The 27,774-nt window shown below is 33.9% G+C and overlaps 1 protein-coding gene across 2 annotated transcripts in view; it reads right to left on the bottom strand.

Moving 5' to 3' along the window:
- Positions 1-27,774, bottom strand: part of MEGF10 (multiple EGF like domains 10) — a 68,772-nt gene that overhangs the window by 24,038 nt on the left and 16,960 nt on the right. For both annotated transcript variants that reach the window (XM_015821430.1, XM_015821422.1), the window contains exons 5-12: positions 13,190-13,436; positions 11,870-11,990; positions 11,359-11,495; positions 9,310-9,522; positions 3,687-3,861; positions 3,190-3,310; positions 2,430-2,593; positions 1,876-1,978 (exon numbers count right to left, since the gene is read on the bottom strand). In XM_015821430.1, the coding sequence (XP_015676916.1) occupies positions 1,876-1,978; positions 2,430-2,593; positions 3,190-3,310; positions 3,687-3,861; positions 9,310-9,522; positions 11,359-11,495; positions 11,870-11,990; positions 13,190-13,436 (1,281 nt within the window). The remainder of the gene's footprint in view (positions 1-1,875; positions 1,979-2,429; positions 2,594-3,189; positions 3,311-3,686; positions 3,862-9,309; positions 9,523-11,358; positions 11,496-11,869; positions 11,991-13,189; positions 13,437-27,774) is intronic.

Raw genomic sequence — 27,774 nt, forward strand, 5'->3', positions numbered from 1 at the left:
TTTGCTTAGTGAGGGAGACTGAATACAATCTGAAATATAGCTGTCATGGCTAACAAGTATTACAAATCCTTACATTTTGGCCTACTACTGGATTATCAGATTGTATTGTGATAAATGCAAAAAATCCTACTAAGACATCTTTATATATTTTTTATGCTCCGCTATCTTTAGTTATGAACAGTTGGTTTTAGTGTGTTTTTATTTTATTTCTTAAGTACAGTATATGTTCTAAGTAGATAAATACAATTTCAGCCTACTTAGATTGAAATATTAAAAAAAGAAACATGTCAGCAATATCAAAATATATAACATGATACAAACAAGATAGCTTTGCTGGTGCTAAGTTTTTCAAAATCACTCTTGCCCAAAGACAAATAGCACTATAGTCAAACATAACAGATATTCTGGCATGTGTGAATGTGAACTATGAAAGATGAAGATAAGCTTTAAAATAGCCATATTCAGATTTCTCATTTTCTGTGATATTTAGAACACTTATGTGTGATATAAGAAGATTTTTTATTAAATTAGAAAAAAACATCTATTCATGTGAACAAAATAATGAAATGCTGCATTAATTAAGAGACCAATAAATAAAAATAGAGTGGTGCAATTTTAGTAACATGGTATACTATGAAACTTAAAAATTTAGAGTAAACAAGTTTAGGACAGATCTAAGAATCGTAATTTGGAAGCAGCCCTATCAAAATGGCTATATTATAACATTTGACCATATGAGACTACTATGTTTTTTTTAGAGAGTGGCTGATTAATCTGAGTTTTTTCTGATCAAATTGCCATACCTTTCTACAGTAGTTTGACAGTTACCAGAGGCATAATCCCCAGAATACAATAGGACAGAGGCTGGAGAATGCAATGACATCTTTAATTAGAATTTCCAGGTTATATTAAGATGGATGTCCTCCAAACACAAATAATACCCTTACCAGTCGATGAAGATTCTCAGTCATCCAGGTAGAATTTATTTGAAAGTTGAATCATGGCAACTGGACTTATTTTTTATTGGTTTGAGACGTTTCAGTGCCCATCCAAACAGTTTCTACAGTCTGAACAAGTTGGTTAGGGGAATCTGAGTTGGCAGACAGTCATTAGAATGTGCCAGCTCCTAAAATTCTTAGAGATATTGCCACACCAACCTCAGGGCTTCTTCCCCAAAGTGCATGGCAATATGTTGATGAAGATTCTCAATCAAACAGGTAGCACTGTCTGAAAATTGAGTCATGGTTACTGGACTTATTTTTTGTTGGTTTGAGATGTTGGCTAGTGAAATGTCTCAGACCAACAAAAAAATAAGTTCAGTTGCCACAACTCAACTTTCAGACAATGCCCTACGAGTATATTTTTAATATTTTGGATTCTTACAAGAATGGAAGCAATGAAATTTCAAAACTCCAGCCATTGCAGAATGCAATAGCCTCTCTATTGATATATATGCTCTTGTGTCTTCTATTCAGAAACATATGAAGTAATTTACAGCATTTTGTATATGCCTTTTAAATTGTTGCAAAGACAATACGTTTTGTCTAGGACTTATGGAGAAAATCTAGATTTTGAAAGCTAGGAGTTGAAAGCAACTTGATGGCACAATATCAGTCAATGGGATTCTGTCATGATAGGTTAAAGGCCTACAATTACTTAGATAAAATCATTCCATTCCAGATGTTAATTTTCTGAGAAAGGTTTATGCAATTAATCTGAATTGCACCACATATATTTGGATTCATTGTGATTAACATAGAATCTATTCTAAATCTTTCATATATTGATCAAAATGCTGCTAATGTACACAAGCGTGGCTAAGTCGAATCAAAATTTGGATGGCACTGTCCTATTGTTACAACAATTTCAAATTACCTGACCATCCTGGGAGGCAACGGCAATAACCTGTTACTGGATGACATCCATCTGCATGACTGCAGTCACAGCGCTCTGAACAGTCCAGGCCATACATGCCATCCTGAAATATTAAATTTATTTTAGTGCAATTAACATGCAAGCCTTATATAATTGATATAATAAGAGATTTGATTTGTGAATGAAACATATTCCTTCCTTTCTTCATACCCAAATTGCCTTAACACCAAACTCATGAATGAGATGTTCTACATCAGGGGTGTCAAACTGCCGGCCCACGGGCCGCATGCGTCACGATGAAACCGCGCCCACCCCATTGCTGGCAATGGGGGAAAAGCTCCGATACGTCGCATGACGTCATGTGACGTCACGAGTTTGACATGTATGTTCTACATTGTTTATACTTCAAAGTGAGTGTAGGAAGAAGAATGGAAAAATTACTTCAAACTGGAACATCAAAGAATAAATTTAGAGTGTCAATAAGATGACTAAGGATAAATCATTATATTATTGCAATCTCCAAATCAAGCTTTCAGTGGAGTCTGCTTTATTACCTGACAGGGGTATTCACATTTTTCTCCTCTCCAACCTGGAGCACAGGTGCAGGTTCCATCCAGAATATTGCATGCTCCACCATTAAGGCACTGACACGTTAAATTACAGCCAAGACCCCACGTCCCACTAGGACAATTTATAGAGCAGTCCACTCCATGCCAACCTGACACAGTAAAAAGAAAATGTTTTTTTTCAGTATACAGTTCTAAGATCTTACTTGATAAGAACAGCTGAGAGCTGATAAGCACTTTTTTCAGTTTTTGAATAGGAAGCTATTTTTACATATATCATTGACTTGCCAAAATTATAGGAGGATGGCTGTGTTAGTCTATGGCAACAAAAAACCAGGAGTCAAGCAGCATCTTTTCCAACTAGCCACTGTTATTAAAAGACATAAGCTTTTGTGAGCTGCAACTACTTCATAAGTTGCAACTGACTTCACAAGATGCAGTTATTGATACAAAGTCTTTAGATTTACAATTGCCATTAAGCAATTTGAGATGAGGGTTGTAAAAATATTTGCTTGTTGATGATGAGCAATAGGTCTACAAATGAAAGAAATAGAGAAAAGAATAAGGAATAAATATGATTACAAGGCAGGGAAAGCACAGGGATCTTGACGAACATTTTTTTTAAAAAAATGTTTTGGACTGATCAAGAGGAAGGATCCTGCAGTGGAGTAAACAATTAAAATGTGAAAGTTAAGTCTGAGAATGCTGGAAGTAGCAGTACAGTGTGGTTTATGATGCTCATTCTTACCAGCTTTGCAGACACAAGAACCATCTACTGGGGAACAAACAGCCTCATTTTTGCAATTACATACAGATGAACATTTTATTCCATATGTTCCAACAGGACAAGGAATAGAACAGTCAGAACCCTAGAATGCATTTGACAAAAGATAAGAAAAATGCAATGTTAAGGAAAACAATTAGATCTTTAAACAGAAAGATAACCTCATCAGTGTAATGATGTTACCTAGTTGGGTAATGAAACAGCTGCAAGATGATGGTACTTAGCTGGGTAATGAAATGGCTGCAAGCAACCACCAAGGCTCAGAGAACATCAAGAATTCCACAGTTCAAGCCTGAGCTCCATATATTTTCTTTTATTGAAACAAAGATGTCTTATCTGCCCTCCTGTGTGTTTTAAGCACATCTTCTGATGGAATGTCACAATCCCAATAGGGACTATGGAAATTGCTTCTATCTTCAGAGGCAGAGACAACCAATGAAATAACAAGCAGAACTATTTACCTTAAATCCTGGAGCACAAATGCATTTTCCAGTCGCACTGTCACAGTCTGCACCATTTCGGCAACTGCAGATTTGTTGACAAGATTCACCATAGAATCCCGGGGAACAGCTTTCATTACAAGAGAGCCCAGACCAGCCAGCCTTGCAAAAGCACTCTCCAGACATTGGGTGGCAGCTGCCAAAAAGGAATGGATGGATAAAACATTTGGAGAGAATATGATATCAAGAGCCCAATGAAGAAAAATGGGCTCATTATACAAAGAATTTCACACAAAGAAGTTATTTGGAAAAATATCCTCAACTGGGTACAGAAGTGGGTGGAAATAATGGACCATGTGGTCTAATATTAATCTACTACAATATGAATACTCTACTAATAATAATAACATTTACATATTTTATGTTTTAAAATAAAATCTCTGCTGAGAAAATCTACTGCTTAGATATAATTGTGAACATTTCTAATGAATTTTTGGGATGAAATACGATAGGTATTAGCCAAATATGTATAGGTAGTCCTCAAGGCATGACCACAATTGAGCCCAAAATTTATGTTGCTAAGTGAGAAATTTGTTAAGTGAGTTTGCCCCATTTTACGACTGTTTTTGCATAGTTCTAAGTGAATCATTGCATTTGTTAAGTTGATAACATGGTTGTTAGATGAATCTGTCTTCCTCGTTGACTTTGCTTGTTAGAAGGTCAGAAAAAGTGACCACATGACCCCGGGACATTGCAACGGTCATAAATATGAACCAATTGCCAAGGATCTGAATTTTGATCACGTCACCATGGGGATGCTGCAACAGTTGTAAGTGTGAAAAACGGTCATAAGTCACTTTTTTCAGTGCTGTTGTAACTTTGAACGGTTACTAAATGAACTATTGTAAGTCGAGGACTACCTGTAGTTCTATCCTATAAAATCAAATGGAAACTCAATTGATTCAATATTTCATTACCTTGGAACTGTAGAAATAAACAAGATAGGCTACCATGAAGATTAGGAACATAATTCTGATTGTTTAAAATAATAATAAAAATGAAACCCTATTGAAATACATTGTTGGATTATCTCAATGAGTGATCTTTCCTCAATACTCAGGAAAATTAGTGTTTAAGTTAAATGTATATACTGTATGTGTTTCTATCCTACCTTTCTTTGAAACAATTATAAAACTCCTTTTTCCATGTTTTTCTCACAAAAAGCCATGAAGTAGATTAGACTGAGGCATGCGACTAGCCTGAAGTCTCCCAGGACACTTCCAAAGTTAAGGATGGATTTCAAACTTGGTTTCCTCAGCCTGGCCCAATCCTTTAGTGCAGGGGTGCTCAACCTTGGCAACTTTAAGACTTGTGGACTTCAACTCCCAGAATTCCTGGTGGCTGAGGAATTCTGGGAGTTGAAGTCCACAAGTCTTAAAGTTGCCAAGGTTGAGGATCCCTGCTAGTGACTATACCATACAGTAGATTTCTTAAGAAAAATAGTAGCTTGAATGTATTCTTGTCAGGACTGCAATAAACAAGGTTTAATCATCCCTTTTATGCTAGCTGCAACCTTGTAACTATTCCCCAGTATTTATTCATTTTCCAAAAAATCTAAACCAAATTGTATTTAATAGATACATAATTTGACCTTACATAAACCCATGAGCTTTCATCTAAATTCTGGTAGGTGTTTAATTTTATGTTTTTTACTTAGAAGCAGTGCCAAATTGCTTTACAGGGGAAAGGTCAAGGGCACTCTTATAGCCTTCAAGAATGTGGATATTTTAGCTTCCATACCTGGTGTCAGACCATCTGCTCCTACCTGAAAACAGCAGTTTTATTCAATGCACAACCACACAGCTGTTATTTTGCAACAAATGGAACCATCAGCTGTGCTAAAATATATGTGCCAAGACAGTAAACACAAGGACAGTTTTGTGGTCCTCTGGCAGGAAAAGCACTTAGCTTAACTCTCACCAAAGAGAAGCCTTAACATCCAGATCAATTATGTTTACAATAGGCAGCCTGTTTAAAGATGACTGATCACTGATTGAAGTAATATTCCCTAAGGCATTCTGAAAGGGGGAAAATGTACTCAAGTCAAGACATATTAAAGGAATGATGACAGAAGAGTGTGTCCTTTCTGGTTTTTTTTAAATGCCTCTTTTCAATGCCCCTTACTCATTTTGCCAGTGCAATTCCTTACAGTTAGCTGTTCTTTATCCCTATTATTAAACTGCAATCTGTTTATCCCAAGATATCACTTTTCTTATGTTTGTGTGTAAAACATGTAAATAAATATATGGAAAATCAAAAGGGCATGTTTTCTCTTATTCTTCCATTGTTTTAAATATCTGAGAAGAAAAGGGCAAATTATAATTTATTACTATTGTTATTATTTAAAATGCATTTGTCTCAACTTTCATTGTGACATTGTGGCATATTAGACACACATTATGCAAACCTAATGAAGCAGTACAGCTCCAAAAAACCTTCATTTAATCTCAGCTGAAGAATGTTGTTCTCATTCATATATTTCTAGAGTAGTTATATCTCTAATAATTAGTACATATTGATAAAATGTATTTTATTTTCCAGTCAGAAATTTAAGTGAAATCTGACTACTAGTTGGGACAATAATACTTCACTAATAGATTAGGATTTTGCCACTTATTTCTCTCTTTTTAATCATTTTCTAACCCAGAAGAATTCAGCTGGGTCAAGGCCAGATATTTCCCAAGCACAAACTCCTCCATTCTGGCATGGGCATCTTTCTTCAGCACAAGAGATGATGTCACTGATCCAGGACTAAAACCTATGTCTCATATGTTTAGATGTTATGTTGCTCCCAGGCAGAAGTGCTTTGAAGGACTCTTCCCTGGAGCCAGCACTTAAAGGTGCTTTTAAAAGGGAATTGGCTCCTAAGAAGCTTGCTTCAGTCACCCTTTATCTCCCCCCTCTGAAGATAAAGCAGAGGATGCTTGGAAATGATCCATCTGAACAGCTTTCAAGGGTAGCTCAAATAGGCTTCAGAATCATGCTTTTATTCTTAACCATTTTTTATTTTGGCTTTGAAAATAAGGAAAACATCTGTGTTATTTTAGATCAACGAGAAACTACACCTGGCAGTACTTTGGAAATAAATAATAATCATTGGTTGTACTTCAGGAGTATAGGTCTGGTAACCATGGGCAACATTGTAGCAAGAAACCAATAAAGAAACAACAGAAAGTGTGATCATTTTAGAAAAATGTTTTCTACTTCATTTTCTTTTCTTGATTTGGGGTGTGTGTGTGTGTGTGTGTGTGTGAGGGAGAGAGCAATGGAGTCCATGTACAATGGAAATGAGGCCAAATTACAGCAATATTTTATATACCTATTCTCCTGGTATACAATAGGTATGTGGTACACAAATACACTGAGTTAAAAATTATCATAATCCATGATTAAACATAAGAAATTAAAATACTTGAACGCTCTTGTTGTAGTTACTTTAACTGGCAGTGCTTAGGTTATGTAGAGTTTGAAGAATGATATAAATGCGTAACTCTTTTTAAAATAAATCTTAGGAAATTAGGATGCATGAAGATCAAAGTGAATCTATATTTAATCAACAATTATTGACAGAGAAATGTGAAATGAATACACTGTCAGGGCATTCAAACTGTTAGTGTTTATATTTCTCCAGGTACAGGCACAATATACTCATGCTGACCATATTTTTGAAAGGTTTTCACTTAGCTTCACATCCCAGGTCTAATATTTGTTTGTTACTGTGATGATATATATATAAGAAAAGCCTTCTTGATTATAAAAATCAGAATCATAACTTGAACTTTAATATATCTGCAGTATTAATTTTTGGCATTGATTCATATTTTTGCTGTTTGTGCACACACATACATACACACATTATATAAACATACATTTTTTTTCACCTACACTATAAGCTAAATACCTGTAATACCATTTAAAGTTCACTCTTCTGTATTCTAAAATTAACAATACAATGCTGCTACACTCATATTACTGCTAAATCCATTCAATTTGCTACAGAAAGGAAGAGCTGTTTAAAAAACACATTCTAAAATAAGTGCTTCTATTTGAATCAGAACATTTTTAGTTTGACTTGCCCACAAGCTTTCCTTCAGTGGTATAAATGAACAGCTGTGTTGAACATGAATCAATTTAATCCTTGAAATATCAGAAATGCTATATAATGTTGTGCCATACATTCTTGTCAATTTAAAATGTCTGCTACAAATTTAGTTATTTTCTAAGTTAATGTCTACATTAATTGCAGAACACTTGATAAACAGTCCAGCCCAGATCTTACTTATTGAACATTGTTGTTGAAGGACAAGAAATGGAAAAAGAGTGAATACATCACTGAATAGACAAGTTAATGGAAAAGTTGCTGGCTTCCAACTCTAGTACTAAACCTAACAAGTACTTGGAATTTTTAAGTATATATTCCTCATGAACAATGATATCAGAGAATGAAGGATGCATTTCTTTAGAAGTTCTCTGCTAAATGGACCATGAAAGATATCTAATTAAGCAATTCATGCATGGTTTTAAGGTAGGAATGAATAACCTACCTTAACTGTTGTCATAACAATCAAACTCAAAATAGCTATACAGTGCATGTTATATGATGGCTTCAACTCAGAGAGTAGCTGAGTCAAGCTCCTTGACTTTTCAGAACTAGACCCAGCTTCCTCTCAGGTGGAAGGTAAAAAAATCAAACTGCTCTATTTATTTCCAGTTTTGGCCTAATGCATTTATTTATCTAATTTCTTCTATTGTCCTAATTTGATTACACGAAGTCCTCAAGTTACAACCATTTGTTTAGTGACCATTTGAAGTTACAGCAGCACTGAAAAAAGTTACTTATGACCATTTTTCACACTTATGACCATTGCCGCATTCCTATGGTCATGTGATCAAAATTCAGACATTTGGTAACAGTCATGTATTTATGACAGTTGCAGTGTTCTGGGGTTATATGATCACCTTTTGTGATCTTCTGACAAGCCAGATTCACTTAACAACCATGTTACTAACTTAACAATTGCAGTGACTCACTTAACAACTGTGGCAAGAAAGGTCGTAAAATGGGCAAAACTCACTTAAACAACTGTTTTGCTTAGCAATGGAAAGTTTGGGCTCAGTTGTGGTTGTAGGTCATGGACTACCTGTTATAGCTTCCAAAGCTCTGTCAGGAAAAACAAATAAACTGTGGCTTTGTTTTTATTAGTAGGTCACGAACATGAAACCTACATTCTTAACATTCTTTTTTTCCTGCAAGAAACACAGAGGAAAAATCAAGATTTATTTTTTTTAGGTATTAACATTTATAGAAAGAAATCCAAAGATTTAACTTTAACTACAACTACCATATCAGGATATCTGGAAAAACAAATCCTTCCTCACATTCTTATATTTCCTGTCATATTCTCACTAGTGATTCATGGTGAAATATTGTTATTGCTGTGGCAATATAAGTTTGCCTGCATTGGTGATTTGTCACAATAGTTGAACGACATAAGACCACTATAAAAAACTGAAAAATTTGCCCAAGATTAATTGGCAAACAAAAGTTGATTCCATACAGATATAACAAAAATATCTAAAGTACCTGTAAGTATTTGGCAAATGACATGGACACCTTTTGTCACATTTAAGACCATAGACTACTTCAGCACATAGCCTTGTTTCACAGTGTACTCCGGTATATCCTGGCTCACAAAGACATTCGCCACTAATATGATAGCATTTTCCACCGTTCATGCATTGGCAGATCTCTGCACATTGTATTCCAAAAGTTCCAACTGGACATTCATCTTGACACCTAGTGAGAAGACCAGGAAGAAAAATATATTTTCACTTTCTATAAAAAATATTCTAAAATATTCATTTAATTCTTCTCAGATAATAGCACTATATACATAACAGATGCAAACACAATCATGCATACAGATACAATTTAATGCAACAAAAACCACCTTTTAAAATATGGTTTTCTGGATAACAATTAAAGCAAACCATGCTCTTATTTATGTCTTAAACAGGATCATATGTACCTCTTAGCAGAGATATTACAGAGATATTACAAAAAGAAGACATGGTTAGAACGGAGTATTGCAGGCTAATTCTGCTGACTGCCAGCAGTTCGATCCTGACCAGCTCGAGGTTGACTCAGTCTTCCATCCTTCTGAGGTCAGTAAAATGAGAAGCCAGACTGTTGGGGACAATATGCTGTCTCTGTAAACTGCTTAGAGAAGGCTATAAAACACTATGAAGTGGTATTGCTATTGTTTTCCTTTCGAGAATTGTTCCTCTTGACTGGCCATTATGAAGGACAACAATGAGGTAAAATTCTAAACATCTCATTTCCATATAAAATGCAGTGAATGCTATTGCTGCTGCTAATGTTGAACTAGGCAGTTATTGAGCTACATAGAAAAATAGTCTGAATACATATAAGAACAACTGTTTTAAATTCCATATTTATATATAAAGTAGGCAGTTCCTGATTGCTTTAGTGAAGGACATTTTCCGTTGTTAATTTTCTACACTACACTTCCAAACATTCTAACAGAATTTTGATGCGTGAAACAGAATTTTTCTATGATATTTAAGCAAATGTTTATTCCACAAAGTGCCATTTGATTTATTATGTGAGGATTTATTCACTTAAGTGTCCACCTCTAAATCAAATCCAGTAGGAAAAACTAGAGAACATGATATTTCCTGTGAGAGTTGAAAGAGGAACATCCCAGACATCTGTGTGCCATTAGATGTTGCTCTTTATAACATAAAATAATGTTATGTAGAGTTAATTGAAGGTTAGGAAAAGAGACCAGGATTATAGCCAGCTGGCAACACATTCCTTTCAAACAACACACATAGTATGAAAGATTTTAGAAAATACAAAAAGTTCTTATAATTCAATAGCTAAAAACAAATCCAGTGGAAAGTTATTCTGCACAAATCCCATAAACATAACAAGTGGTAGGATAAAAAAATAATTTCTATCATAAAGTTCACTTAAAAACTTCTGGAACAGAATTTTCTCCTCTTTCCTTCTAAAAATGATTCTTGTTATCATACCAAGAAGATTAAATATGGGAAAAAGAAGATACTAAGCCCCTAACATCCAAAGGGATGAAAGAGTTTTATTGTTGTGCCCCATAGGAAGTGGAGAGAAGGCAGTAAAGTGATGATATTCGGAAAAAGAACGGGTGGAAGAAAAGGTGCTTACAACTTTAGTCCCAACCATGGGAGTCTTCACATGATTTATGTCCTCACATAAAATAATCACTGATTAAAGAACAATAAAATAGGAATAAATGTAAAAACATGAAATGGGGCAGTGCTTTTTAATTTTTTCATATTATGAATTGCAGTGAAGTGGCCAAACTATGCAGAATGAGAAAAAAAGACCAAAAAATGCAAATAGTTTTTTTTAAAAATAAGATCAACCAATACATAGCTAAGGAAAATAATTTAACTATTTACAGTTATTGAATTCCAATTAGTTTCTTAACTAAAATTGAACCAGCTTGGGTTTTGCTTAGTTTTGACTGGAACCGTATTCAAGTTTGCATAATGCTGTATATTCATTCAATTTTCCTTTTCCCCCCCAATCATAACAATCAAGTGTTCTGAAAAATTTTCTTCTTACCGTTCTCCTGTATACCCTGAACTGCAATGACATTGACCAGTGGCTAAATCACATGTCCCTCCATTGTGGCACTGACATTCTTGGGAACAATTATTTCCATAACGCCCTTCTGGGCAAGGCTGACCACAGACTGTGCCCTGTTTGAAAATAGAACTTTACTTTTATTCATGGCAATGCACTATGTAAAAATACAAATATAGATATAGATATAGATATAGATATAGGGGGGGGGGGAGAGAGAGAGAGAGAGAGAGAGAGAGAGAGAGAGAGAGAGAGAGCTTTGCAATACTAGATACTGTATGTTTTCTCGTGAGTGTTAGATTGTTAATTTGTTGGAATCTTTATGCCGTAAAAAAAAGATAATCCTAGATTTAAATCTTACATAACAGTAATAGATTCAAATAAATCATTTCCCTTATTTCCTGCATTTAAGCTAGAATTAAAACTCCTAAAACATACCCATGAAATATCAGAGTCAAAAGCAATGAAAATTTATAGAAATTATAGCTACCATCCATCCAGGAGGGCAGGCACATTCTCCGGTTACATGATGACAAACTCCTCCATTCTGGCATGGGCATCTTTCTTCACACTGAGGCCCATGTTTGTCAGGCGGACAAAGATCCTCACAGCTAAAAACAAAGCAAATATACACACATACAGAGAGAAAGACAGTAGTTAATTATAAGAGAAATTGTGAGATATTTACGTTTTAATAGGGTTAAGGTTGTTAATCTGTAAAACTAATTGCTTGAGCAATCAAATATATTAATTATATAAAGTTAAAAGAAATTATAGACAAAAATAGCTTATAGTCCTGTTTTCTCTATTCACAATTAACTATTCCCTTTAAAAAAAAATAAAAAAAAAATAAAATCTGATCGCTACCCCTGTTTTTGCCTTTACAGAATGTTGTATTCAGATGAGTTGTTGAAATGTTCATTCTTTAGATTGCTTTGGGAAAAAAATGATGCCTTCTCTATATTCTGGTCCATGATCTTCTAGGCAATTTCAAGGGAACTTTTGGTATGAACAAGCTGTAGATGAATTCATTGTAGCTTGATATCATCCTTTCCCAAATCAACTCTAAGCAATTTTGCAATTGGATCTATTTAGTTATGATAGGATGGTAAGAGGAAAATAATCGTGATTGCTATTGATTCAATATAAGTCATAATGGAGTAAAGATTTGAACTTGCATTTCCCTGGTGCAAATACACACTATTACCAGAGTTTTCTTTCTTGACTTTCTCATATTTACTGTTTTAATATTTCTATTGTTCTAAAAATATACTGATAACATTCATTCTGGTTTTTGTAAATCAGAGTCCACTGTGTCGGATGCATGAAATGGTATCCTTCCACATCTCATCCAATGGGCTCTGGACCATGAACTATTCAGCTCTGGACCATGAACTATTCAGTATATTGGTTGGTCTTGAAGGTTCAACTAGAATCTATTTAAACTGTTTTTACACTGCCTAAGGACAAAAAGCCTTCCAACATATAAAAAAATGAATCAAGCATTACTAAAAGAAACATAAAAACAATGCATTATACACATTTAATATTCCTCAAAATATTAAAATATAGTTTATTTTGTCATATTTCTGTTGCTTATTAGTTATCCACAAGTTGGCATATTGGATTTGGAACTGAGAGACCATTTCAAATCCCAATAAAACTATTTTTATTGTGCAAATTATTTTTTTATCATCACCAGAACAATAATCATAGCATGAGGACAATATTGCCATCTTCCTTGTAAAAGAAAAAAAAAATTGTAAAATTCACTAATATTCCACACATAACCAATATATCAATCGCATACAAAGCTCCAGTATATCCAGGGGGACATCTGCATTCTCCAGTGATGTGATCACAGGTGGCTCCATGCTGACACTGGCATTTTTGGTGGCAATCATTTCCATATGTGTCTTGGTCACAGTGTTCCTCACAGCGCCATCCCTTGAATCCTGCAGTACAGTGGCAGGCTCCAGTGATGGGATTACACAAAGCTCCATTTTTACACTGGCAGCGACTACTGCAGTGGGGTCCCCAATGGTAACTATCACATGCTGCACAGAAAACAGAAAGCACGATTATAAGGCTTCCTTGTCAACATATTCTCCCTGCTATTTAATTAATTATGATACTGTGGCAAAGTGAATTGCTCAATTTTCATCTTAAAATTAAGTGTGAGAAAAAATATCATTATACTGTATTTATAATTATAATGATATATTATTAAATATAATTTGTATTGGTATAGCTATATTATTACATATAATTTATTTACATATTATATTTATATAATTATAAACTATATTTTAAAAAGCAAAAGCAGTCCTACAAGTTGTATTACAATAACACATATGATGAGAAATGTTAAAAGATCATTTTTAAGCAAATGTACAGTAATGTGAAGTTTTAAGCAGGAAATATACAGACACATACCAGTATTGTTTCCTTCCTAACTTTCTTTATGGTTTATTTGTTTATTTGTTTATTTGTTTATTTATTTATTTATTTGTTTATTTGCTATCTGATGTGGATCACAAAGGCCTTAGTTCCTCTCTGAAAATTTGAGTTAATCGTTCTTTCTAACCTATCTCCACGAATGGAGTGATGATAGAAATTATACCTCTAGTGCTTATAGAAAATGCAGAATTTTAAGAAAATAATATTTTAAAAAAATATAGCTATATACTACTATGTATTAGCAGTCCAAACAGTACCAATAATGGACATTCATTATATGTAGACTTTGAAAAAGGGATCAAGACCTGCCAATTGTAAAGTTTAATAAAAGAAATCCTTGTAAACACATTCTTTTCCAAGTTTCACAGAGAAAATATTATGGAAGATTTTTTTAAATGATAAACTGTAAATAACCTCTAAAAAGATCATATGAAGTTCAGTAAGAATTTACTAAACATATCCTTACAGCATCTGTTTTCATTTTCATGCTGAACTGAAAATAAAATGGCAATATCCTTGCTAATAATTGTCACTGGACCATTTTAGTGACTATTTTTCCCATTGCTTTCTCCTGAGGCAAAACAGACCTATTTTTTTAGACCTTAGACGAGACAAAAAGAACTCATGGCATCTCCTCAGACCGATCATTACTCTAGCATAAAGCTAAATTCTTCAGACTACACAAATAACAATAGTGGGTTCTTAACAAAGATTTTTTCCCATTAATGTGTCTTATACATTACTTAGATATGACAGCTTTGTCTTGAACACAATTCTCTAATGATGTTGTGATTTGTAATACACAATAAAACATGATTGAATCTAGGGGGAAAAAACCTTCACTCAACATGTAATGTTTTATTACTCTTTATTCATTGCTATGCTTCTTTACCACTCTAGCAAAGTTTATTGCTAAACTATTACCCTGCATATAGTACACAATATACTCTTCCAAACTGTGTTTTGTGTGTGTGTATGTGTATATATATGACTGTGTATACACATATATAATGTAAATAATTTAAATGCTTCTGGTGAACTAGAAAAAAGTATGTTCATGTGTATCCTTACTGGGTGCATGCATGCTATGATGTTAATATAGACCTGACAGAACATAGCTGACTTATATAAACTGTGTATAAAACATTGTACAGCTATTGAACAAATGCTATTATTGAAACACCGCATTATCCTTAAAATATGGCTTCTTTTTATGTTAAAGTAAGTTGCATATTACATCTTACTGTGAGTTTGAATTTAAACTTTTTCAGTCATAAGTCTTATTTCTGAATGAAGATTATTAGTTCCCTAAAGTATTCTTTAAAAACTACATGAACAGTTTCCCAGAACCACTATCACAACAAAAACAGCATTTTTCTCATCCATTTTAACATTTGAACAGATCACAAATAGAAATCACTTAACAAACTGATGAAAATATGTAGATGTAAACCGATGTAAATTGTAGTTGAGTTCTAAACTTTTCAAGACACAAATCTTGTGCACATAGCCCCCTGAAAGTCAGAGACCTGAGACAATTTCTTCTGGTTTTTAAAGCCAGAAGACCAGGACAGATAAAACAATAATGGTTTGAACAAATACCAAGGTAGACTAGCACTTCAGGGTCATTAGGATTCTACATATTGGAATTGGATTGGAAACTGGAATTAAGGAGAAACCTGCTAACAGTGAGAACAATTAACCAGTGGGACAGCTTGCCTTCCGAAGTTGTGGGTGCTTCATCACATTCTTTTTAAGAGGAGACTGGACAGTCATTTGCCTGAAATGGTATAGGGTCTCCTGCATGAGCAGGGGGTTGGACTAGAAGATCTCCAAGGTCCCTTCCAGCTCTATTCTAATTGATTGATTGATATTATAGTGGCTGAATATTCAGGTATTTAGGGGAGCAAATATTTGATAAGGTCAATGTTCTAGCTAGAAATTAGATTTTAGATCTCATGACTGAAGAAAGTAAATAAGGGTAAGTAAGCAGAAAGTAAATAACAAGATAATGTTTCATAATGGACTAGATACTGTGAATTCTAATCTGTCTTAGCCACAAAGCCAGGTAGGTAACCTTGTGTCAGTCACTTTCTGTCATCTCTAGAAAAGAGACAATGGCAAACCACTTCTGAAAAACCTTAAGAACAAAACGGCAGGGTCCTATCCAGGCAGTCTCCAAGAATCAGATATGATTGAATGGGGGGGGGGGAGCTTAACTACCTTGGAACCACAAATTCACTTATCTTTGTCTTTTAAAAATGCTAACAAAAACACAACAACATTTTACTCTAAATACAAATTGTGGTAGTTTTCACCTTAATTATATCACTTTGTGACTGTATGATGAATAGAAATACTATGAAGACCTCATAATTCATATTTTTTTCTTGAACATTTATTTCATTTCAAATGACTACTACTTTAGACTGTAACACATAAAAATATGTAACAGCAAACATTTACCCATATCTCAAGTGAAAACCTCACATTGGGAGTTATAATATACATTAAATAAATAAAATTAAATTCATGTATTCATGTATTCACTATCAACAACAACAAAAGATACTTCAATGATAAATGCAATTGTTTTTACAAAGGAAGCTTTGGGAACAAATATTTTTCAAGGTATAAACATAACTGGAATATCAGAATTATTATTGGGACTCTGGTACATTTAAAGATTCATATTGGATCATATTGGATCATTGGATCATTATAATTAAACTTCAGTACATATTATTAATTTAAGATCCATTTTTTGGTAAATTGCTTTCATAAATTTGCAAACTGAGAAGCAGCTTTGTTATTTTGTACATTGCAGTATAAAATTTAAGACATCTACATAGATTTCTAATGGTTTTAAAATATATTTTGAGTTAATAGTAAATAAATTATCAATCTAATCTATGGAATGATCATTCTAAATCCCAACTATACTTTTCTTTTGTTAATAACTTTTGAAAAATTAGAAAAAATAAACTTTAATGAATCCAAGAATTGATGGAAGAGAATATTTGTAAGAACATTTGTAATATTTGAATAAAGAATATTACTGCTGATTATAACAGAATTGCATGCAGTTCTATTTTCTTCTACTATTTTCTTCTTCTAGCATTAAAATAATCATAGAATACCTGAGGATTGCAAAGAACAATTCAACAAAATAACTGACCAAAACTATACATTTGGATCTACCATATGATTTTCTGTCAATTTTGATTATTTTAGATGTTTTGGAAATTATTCAGAATATGAGCTTATGTACTCACAATTCTATTATTATTATTTTTTTTGCTTTAGAATGTTCTTTTCATTTTGCAGTGCAGACTATATACCAAGTAAATAGTAGCATGCCTGAATGCAGCAACATCAGACACTGTTAACAAAGCTGATGGCTTTTTCAATAGGAACATATGGCTTTGAAAGCTGTACCATCTGAAAAGCTGGACAAAGACAAATTTGATGGCTTTGAATTGAGGTGCTGAAGAAAATTGTTAAGAGTACTTCAAATCAGAGTAGAACAAATCACTCCATGTTTGATGAAGTAAAACACATTGCTCCCTGAATTTATTAATAATGAAGCTAAAGCTTACAACTGTTAGGCACATAATTCAAAAATAAGAGTTATCGGAGAAGATCCTGATACCTGGAAAAATTGAAGGCAATGAAAAAATGTCAAAGACAATGTGGACAGATACTGTTACTGATGTCACAAGCATGAGAGTTTACAAGAATTCAAAGAAGCAGTTATTGATACACAATCCAGCAAGTCACAAAGAGACAGAAGTGATTAAATAACTTGAAAACAACATGCCTAGTGTTCCTTTAAATTGAGTGACCTGACTTCAAATCCCTCCTCTATTACAAAGCTCATTTGTGACTTTCATTCAGCTATTGGGCTGGTTCCAGACTCAGTCTTTGAAATGGATGTAAGTTAAACTTGTCCTGACTAACTCAAGCTATTAATTTCTGTGGGAAAAGGATGACTAATACATGCTGAAGTAACCCTGGTTAAATAATTGGGGTCATATGGTCATGTGTGTTAATTTTTAAAAAATGATTACATAGAAAATCTTGATTACAGAAGCAATTTTGCAGGAGACTACCACTGTACTCTATTATTTAAGAAAATTACTAACCTGCCTCTTCAATCCTTACCTAAAAAACCATTTTCAATATTAAATTATGTATAACTCTGAATGTGTATCAATACACTATATATATAACCACACTGAGGGAATATGGGCAACAATAAGCAGCTTGCAAGTTCTTTTCAAGATTGCATGGAATAGTGTAAGCAAAAATATGATTGGCTATAATTGACAAAATCTGCCCAAACAGACTGTACTATCCTTATCATTTCCAAGGACTATATAATCTATAATTTCTCAATCTGACTAAAAATATTATGTGAAAGCCTTAATTAACCAAGGGCATGATAAGCAGCAAAGGATATAAGATAAGAAAATAGATAAGAGCATGAATTAACAAATGAAGTGCATGAAAGAACTACAATATGTTGTAGATCTATGAAATTAGGACAAAGGAAATAATGTAATAAATCTGAATGAAGGTGACATGATCTAGTGGAGTGAATGAATTATATAGAAGAAAGTGAAAGTGTTGATTAATTTTGAAAGAAAGGGCTAAAACATACATCCTAAAATATGTTATGAAACAAGTTGTCTATATTCTTGTGGGTCCATTTCAAAATAGGTATCATGAGTTTATCTCCCTTTTTCACATCCTTTTCCTTCACGAAATATCCACTTAGAAGAAAAACATCAAATAGCTGCATCATGCTTTTCCCTTTTAACCAATCAAATCAATTTGTTTTTCCTTAGTTCCCCAAATTTTCATTCTATTCAGTCCTACTGAGTTCCTCAAAGTTTTCAAAGGATGTGTTATGCATGGATTGTAGATTGTGCAGAAGAAGCAAATAGCTCTATTTTTTTTCTTTCTGTGAACGAGACAAGTGGTTTGATTGTTTGGGTGTTTGGATGTGGATTTAACTGTTGTTCAGTCTCAGAATTCATGCAGATTTTAAATATAATGGGAAGAAATCTGCAGATGGGCTGAAAAACAATATTAGCAACAGGACTACAGGACTTACTATTCAACTAAATACCTGCACATTCTCCACTCATAACAGCAAGAATATAGTAAAATGAATGTGACATATTATTGAAAAAAATGTGTGATTGGTAATTTGGATATATTATATACCATGATAACATTGGTTTGTAAAATAGCACTGGAATGGTTGATAGAACCTTATGCCATAATAAACTGGCTATTTTTTAGGATACTGTTAGATTCTTCAATCATTGTTGCTATTTTATTTACAAGAAATAGATTTCAATTTATTTTCATATGTCTTAAGCAATGTATATTCACATTGTTGTGTGTATAATTCGTTTCACATCTAGTTTCCTCTAGAATCCTTCATATTTTATTTTATTACATTATGGGTTTTTCCATTTAATATATTCATCATTCTAATTTATTTATTTTTGAGCTGTGAAGGCAAAAAAAAATGAAGAAGCATTACTCATGTATATTAAATTTTTTAAACTATATTTTTCCCCAGTATTCATACATAAATTGTAGTATGCAATACCAAAAAACATTTAAGAAGATAGCAAGATTGTTTAATCATGTACTGAAAACAGGAAATATAGTGTGGGAAGAGAATCAGGATGACAGCAAACTTAGAAAACACAAATATGAGTGTGGTTCACCACTGAGTTACATTTTGTAGTGACTTTATGGATGTTATTGTTATCTGTTATGATTCACACATACCATTGACCATGAGTATGGAACTATGTTACTAGCATCAATGATGTCTTTTAATAGTAAGATGAAATTGGATTCTGGTTGGCCTACCCTGTTTAAAATCTCTTCTATGCTCAGATAGCAGCCATTTCCTACCTCCCTATATTCCTTTCAGCAACTTTTTGCAGATATATAAACTCCCTGGAGGCAGGTTGCTACTCTCTTTTTTTTTGCTGATTACTGCTTGCTTACATAAATTCCAACAATAACGGTCCTATTCTTCTACCTAAATAGGACAACAGTTAATGTAAGTCACCTATATAAAAAGTGTAATACCAACCACACCACCTTCATTCTCATTCCTAGTCGTTTTAGTTAGTCATTTTTCCTAGTATTGTTAATTCATTCCTGAGTGCCCCTGTTTGTTCATGAAGTCTCTTATGAATTCTCTCTAACACTTTAAATCTAAAGATGGTAATCTATCTCCAGTTTCATTGGATCAGCTTTCTGGTATTGGTTTGATACCAAACTTGATGCCAAACACTTAAGGAAGATCCTCAGATTATTAATGTCCCTTGGAATGATGCCAAAGATGCTGTAAATGATTGAAACTGCTGAGAAACACTTGCTGACCAATGTGCTTTGTACAGAACCTGATGATGATGACGATGACGATGACGATGATGATCTTCGATACTGACACCCCTATTGTACAATATTTCACTCTTTCTATCTTTCTTTTAACTTCTCTGAATCAGTTACTATCTGTCCATTGGTGTCCTTTAGAATGGAATTCCTTCTGTATACAGAGACCTTTTGGAAGATTTTCCTTGTCTTTTCATGTCTGTTTTCATCTTCAGTGTCTTTACATAATAATAAATAATTAATATTTACATAAATAATAAGGTCACAGTGTCTTTGTTTCTACAAAGCAACTCCATTTCCTTTTTGTTTTTCATGTCTGAGTAGTAAACAAAGTGATCTACATACTGAAAATGTCTAATCTCAGTCTACCTCAATTCACTGATACCTAAGATGTCAATTATTATCATTTATACTTTAATTAACATGTTTACCTTCTGATTCATGAAGTAAATAAAATGGAAAAATGTATCCGTGAATGAAATGGAATTAAACAACATAGTCATATCAAAAATTATTTTCCTGACAGTTATAAAATAGATTGTTCACTTTAAATTAAAGTAAAGTAAAATATTGAATTTATTTAGTAATATGTATTTTAAAAATAACTTTCGTCCTTTGAAGATATGCAGAACTTTAGTTGCTATTTTCCTAATGACATTATTTGAAAAATTATTTTATACTTCTTACTGCTGAATAATAATTAAGTAAAGCTAGAGCTGTGTACACAAAACATCTCTTAAAACATCTCATTGTATTTGTGAATATCAATATCTTACAAAACCTCTGAGATGCCTCCCCATATATATGAACTGCTTAATGTGCCCTTGTAAGAAAAACATTGACAGCAAGCTGAATTGATCCTGAGTGATGACAGGGAGAAGGTTCAGTCAGGAACCTGTGGCCCAGTAAACCAAACTGTTTCTATTCAGTAACCATATCACAAGGACAGTAACTGGTACGGCTGACATATTGCTAGTATGCTGACCTAGTAAGAATGGATAAATAATAAGGTCACATGGATGAGTTTATCTAAAATATTCCAACATCATGCTGTAATTTCCACTGGATTTTTTTTTGTCTTGCCTTTGCCATGTAGTGAGCCAAAGATATACAAGCTCTGTTCTGCTTTTGTTCATGGCCACTCAGAAAAGTATCAGAAGTTTCCTGGGGGTCCAGTAAATACTGTATTATTGATTACATGAAAGTAAAATTATGCTGCACCTTCAAAGTGATATGGTTGCTTTAGGTAAACCACATGAGCTAGGTTTTTGGACATAACATTTTTTTAAAAAATTACATTTGTATCATCCATAATACCATGAACATAGCTTATTTCCCAATACATGATGGTTCATCACATCAATAACAGTTAAATGGTTGAACAATGCAGCTAGTTCATCACATCAGCAGCAGCCAAAATAAAGATATGTTCTTCATGGTAGTGTTGCATGATTTTATTAATTATTCTACTCACAGCTTTCTCTGTAATATGGGTTCATAGATATTTCCTTTATTGCATGCTTTTAAAATGTATGCCTTTTAAATACACTATCTCTAATTTAATTATTTTTTTTCTATATGTTTTTTCCAAAATAGGTACTCACATTTGAGCAGTTGTGGCATTTTTGAATGACAGTGAGGCAACACTTATTTTTTTNTAATTATTCTACTCACAGCTTTCTCTGTAATATGGGTTCATAGATATTTCCTTTATTGCATGCTTTTAAAATGTATGCCTTTTAAATACACTATCTCTAATTTAATTATTTTTTTTCTATATGTTTTTTCCAAAATAGGTACTCACATTTGAGCAGTTGTGGCATTTTTGAATGACAGTGAGGCAACACTTATTTTTTTCCATTGAGGTAGCCACCATGTTATATTATCAAAATTTAATACACAAGCAAAAGTTGTGTACTTTAATGTAATTTTGTACCATGGTGGGTTGCTGCCACAAAATGATCTCAGCCAGTTCCATTCAAAAGCAACATCATATGCAACAAAGAAACTTGGCAGATTGAGATTAATAGCTAGGTGATAAGCATGTATAGCCAAGTTCATTCATTTCACTTTCTAAACATATCGTGATGTTTTTATTCATGATTTTACAATCATCTCCATTATTCAAAATAGGGTCAGAGCCAGGTCTGTGAAAGAGGCATGAAGCACATTAATAGCAGATTTTAATTACCCCAACATATGTTGGCATATAAACTCTGCCAAGCATAGTCCTTTCAGGAAATTCCTGAGTTTTTTCTCCTTCAGAGAGAGGAAGAAGACAGATGTTGGAAGTTCTTTAAAAAAAGATCCTAAAACCACAATTGCAAAAAGTTCCAAAAAAGAGTAAAAATAGAAGACAATGGAGGAAAACAATATGTTATACCAAAAAAAAATCCTATCGAGAATCTGAAGGGAAAAAAAAACCTGTATAGGACATAGGTTACAGGTAGTTCAGAATTAATTCCATGGTATCAGAAAAGCTAATGTTCAGAATGAGCTGAGGCTGGTTGGCAAAGATGATTAAAAAGAGCTTCTTATAAGAAGAGGAAACTAGCGTATCAGTCTTTTAATGAAGATAACGTTCATTCTTTAAAGAAAGAAAACAAAGAAAAGGCAGAACTATTACTGTGAGGAGTAGGATGAAGGGACAGGACTGAAATTCAAGGTAAATCGAAACATCTTATGAGTCTAGCGCGAGCAAGAATTAGTGAAGCAGATTTTATTACTATAAGAGAAAAAAGGTTTATTTATAGGAAATATATTATAGTCTAGTTTAATGAAGAGAAGGATGAGGGGGGACATGATAGCAGTGTTCCAATATCTCAGGGGCTGCCACAAAGAAGAGGGAGTCAGGCTATTCTCCAAAACACCTGAAGACAGGACAAGAAGCAAAGGGTGGAAACTAATCAAGGAGAGAAGCAATCTAGAACTAAGGAGAAACTTCCTGACAGTGAGAACAATTAACCAGTGGAACAACCTGCCTCCAGAAGCGGTGAATGCTCCAACACTGGAAGTTTTTAAGAAGAGACTGGACAGCCATTTGTCCGAAATGGTATAGGGTTTCCTNTTCAACATAAGGAAGCTCTAGGTACTTAAGTATTAGACTTTACCTATCTCTATCATGTACTACCTGTGAATAAATCTCCTTTCAGTTATAGTTGTAAAACCTGATTCACCAATCATTGCTCAGGACAGTATCCTGTTCTTAGAAGACTTCAACTTCAAACAGAAATAACTTTTTAAAGAAACTGAAATCTCCAGAGCCAGATTAATCATTTTCTAAAATACAGAAGATGGTCTGGGCAAGTCTTAATTTTCCATTTTTAAGGATAAAATGACAGACAACTGAAGGCAGAAAAATATTACTCTTATGTTTTATAGCAGAGGAATAGAGAAGCAATGAAACAGACATCAGAACAGTTTCTAGAATAATTCATAAACAGACTGAGTAATAAGCACCTTGAAAGCAATATAATAATTAGGTATGGATTAGGCATAACAGGTTTTGCCAAATCCATCTTATCTCAATTTTTGATTGGATGATTTGCTTAGCAGATTGTGGGAATCCTGTAAATGGAATTTCAGTAAAGCATTTGACAAACTAGCCATGGCATTCTGATTAACAAGCTAGTTAAGTGCTGGCTGGATGGCATGACAACTAAGTGAAAACACAGCTGGATAGAAAATTGTACTCAAAGTGTATTCATTAAAACTTCTTCATCAGACTGGTGGAGCGAACCTAATACTATACCACAAGGGTGAAGTAGTCTTCTGTATTTTTTAATTAATAACTTGAATGAGAATATGGGGGGGGGAATGATTGTCATATTTGCATATAATAAGGGTGGACAGCTCATACTTTAGAAGTCAAAAAGAAAATTCAAAATGTTCAAAATGGACTGATTCACATTTCAGTTCAGTTCAATGAATATATTCAAGTGGAAATATCTATCAGGGATGTATTAATTTATATTATTGCACTGAACTGATTTTATAAATTTGGCTCAGTTTGGAAGCAACTTTGAAATCCTGCCGTGTTTTGAACTATTTGGATTTTACATTCTTCAAAAATAGTTTCATATCCAAGCTAGATATAATTAAGACATATAAGCAGCTATGCAAAAAAAAAAAAATTTTAAAAGTGGCATATAAATTCTTATCTGAATAAAGCACTAAAGAAATCCAACCATTATTTGAGTATCCAGGACCATGGCTGAATTCAAAAATATTGCCAAATTCTGAAATCAGAAGTCAAATGTTATGCCATCTACAGTAAAACAGCCCAAATATTCCCACACAAGAAGTATTTGTCTGAATATTCCCACACAAGAAGCATTTCTGACTCATTACACAATTTATGTTTCTAATTCCAAGTAAATATAAAATAGCATGAAGATTAAATCCTGAGGGAGACCAGTGAACAATAACCAGATAAAAGATTGCGCTACCGTCCTTAAGAAAGAACAAGGGTTATTCCAGAACAGTGTCTACTGCAAGATGGCATGAAACACCAATAACAGAATTCAGACAGAATATTTCTCAAACCCAGATCTGATTCTAAGTGTCCAGAAAATGGCCTAATCTTCACCTGATGCTTTAATATGATTTCTATATTGGTTCAAGTACAAATAAAAACAAACACCAATTTCTAGTTTAGTTTTTTTTTCTTTAATTCCCTGATTATTCTGCTCCTGGGTTGAGAAAATGCAATTGTCTAATTTGGTTGAGTTCAGTCTTTCAGCGGTTGATTAAAAACGAAATGCTTCTCTGAGAATCTGGCAGAGGTTGTACCTCGTGTGAATATCCCACAGAAATAGTGCCAAAAACTACTGTTTCTACTCTCTTCTGCATCTGCCAGATCCTGTGAGAAAAATAATTGGCAGTATGGAACTTTACAAGACCTTTACAGACATTCTTGATGGTAAATGACACTGCAGGGAAGCATGAAGATTGTGTCTGAAAATTTCCATAATAAACATACGCTCTGAAAGTAAAAAGACATGGAGTTTTGTTTTGTTTCTGTTTTGTTATCTGTCACGCTGGGAGACTTAACAAGAAATATCAGCTCAGTTCCTGAGTACATGCTTTGCATTCAAAAGATCACACATTCAATCCTGGGCATAGTGTTAGGAAAAAGGGGATCTGACATCCTAGAAAACTACCATCAGTCAATATAGACCACAGATAAGCTATTCAATATACATGGGAACTAGGGGTCCAGCTGAAGGGTTTTTTAAATCTCTAAAGTCAAGATTTTCACATGAAAATATACTGAGATCTTGTAGGATCTCGTGAGATTCAATCATTTTATAACAGAACTTACAAGATTTCAACTGTGATCTTGTATGTTTTCAGATGTTTAATATAAAATAGCATAATGGTATTAGGATGCCAAAAAGAAATTGCTGATTCCTGCTATGGATGATGATTTTTCTTTTCATAAAGCAGTTTACATTTTATCTTTATCAGACATCTTCACTATTACTATGTTCCAGGAAACTAGAATTGTGCTGTTATCAGGAGGCTGGATCCTTAAACATCTTTTGAAATTCCTTGAAATTTCAGAATACAATGTAGAACTAACTGATCTAGGCTGTAAAATGTGTTCATTAAATAGGAGCAAAGAGATTCAGGCTAGCACTCACTCTTTGCTGCTATTATCCAGATTTTTTAAATCTGGTAGCCCTAATACCATAAAGTTTGTTCATTTGTCTGAATTCAGTAAAAACAGGATATTCTCATTTAAAGTAGATTTAAGTGCACTTTTTTTACCCTGTTGGTGGCAACAGACTTACAAATGTCCTGACCTAGCTCTTTTTTTTATGATATACAAATATATATTCTATATTTGAGAAGAAGGAAGAAGGAAGGCTGAGAAGATGAGAGGTTATATGTCATTTATGGATTAAGTAATAGAATATGTATCTCATTCATGATTTCACACATAGCATTAACAAGGATTACCTTGTGGCAGTAAAGGGAGTAAAAGTGGCAGTAGTTCTCTGCTCTTATAGAGCGTGCAGATTGCTGCTGCACACTCCAGGTCTTATTTAGGAAGTCCCTCAAGAACTGGTTATGTCAACAGGCCTGGGGATGTTTGGAAACTGGAATATTATTAGATGACTCTACTGTTATTAATATTCTTGCTCTCTCCATGGATTTATATATTTAAAATTTTGGGATAATATTATCATTTAATAATGACATTTTATTTTTATAATATTTTTTTAAAATTTATGTGTTGTTTAATTCAAAATCTGTTTGTGTGAGGTCAATGGTCATATAAATGTCGTTAATAAATTAATAAATAAATTGATACCAACAGACAGGGGTAGGCAATTCATTTTCCCAAGAGGCCACATGAAAAACTGGGACTGTTGTGGAGTGCCACTGCTGCTGCCCTGCCCCACCAATGTTGCCTCCCCACCTCTGCCAATGCTGTCTTGCCCCCTCTTCCAACGTTGCGCCACTGGCTTGCCCCCTCACTGAAGTCAATCTACCTGACCCTGCTGCCACCAAACCCTCCATTGATGCAGCCCAGGCCCCCCTGCTGATGACCCATCCCCACCTCTGACTCCCCACTGCCGATATCCACCCCATGCCATCAATGCTGCTGACACCACAGGCTGGACTGGAACTAACGCACAGGTTGTAAAATGCCCAGGTCTGGACAAAGACAAGATCATAGTCCAATCTCGGGCTTCAGGCAATAGTTACAGTATTTGTAGAAAGATTTAAAGAATCAGCAGCAAAACACTGCTACAGCTCTAGTTAAGGTCAAAGCACCCAAATTCTAAAATTCAGGATACAAAGAATTTACAATTAAGCTGTTAATAGACATAAAGCCATAGAAGGACTTTTATCTCAGAAGGACTTTTATCTTCTACCACTGTGTAGTAACTTGTTCTGCACAGATGGGATATTATTGCTGATCTACTTAAGTGCACCAGGCTACTCAGGAGTAACAAGCCACTATTTGCATGATACTCTGCCAAGCAATCTTGCACTTCTCAGTTCACAACTGGAATTGTGAACAGGATGAAAATCTACAACAAATTCATAAAAATGGTACCAGAGCGACCTGCCCACCTAACTAGAGAATAAGTGGGAGAACAGACTCTGCCAAGATGCATTAAGAAAAGTTACACAAAGAATGTGAATCAGAGGGCAATGGAGACTGGCTCCACCTAATGACATCATCCTATCTTGATAACATCTCAGAAAGTCCAATTCGGGTCAATTTCCATGCTTAGAATTATAAGGAAGGGAATGAAAAAATTTAAAAGGTAATACAGTAATGCCTCTGTATACAGTAAATCTATGGTAAATCTGCTCTTGAAAATTGTATATGGTTCTGGTTACCATGCTTAAAAAAGAACATTGCACAGCTAAATAACAGGCAAAAAATACAACCCAAATGATTAAGATGGAACAGCTTGTCATGGAAAGACTGTAGTATGTTGGAACAATTTTAAGTCTTATGTTTTATCAAATAGATTACCCAGA

Source organism: Protobothrops mucrosquamatus, unplaced genomic scaffold, assembly GCF_001527695.2.
Source record: "Protobothrops mucrosquamatus isolate PMUCROS unplaced genomic scaffold, P.Mucros_1.0 scaffold_164, whole genome shotgun sequence".
NCBI lineage: Eukaryota > Metazoa > Chordata > Lepidosauria > Squamata > Viperidae > Protobothrops > Protobothrops mucrosquamatus.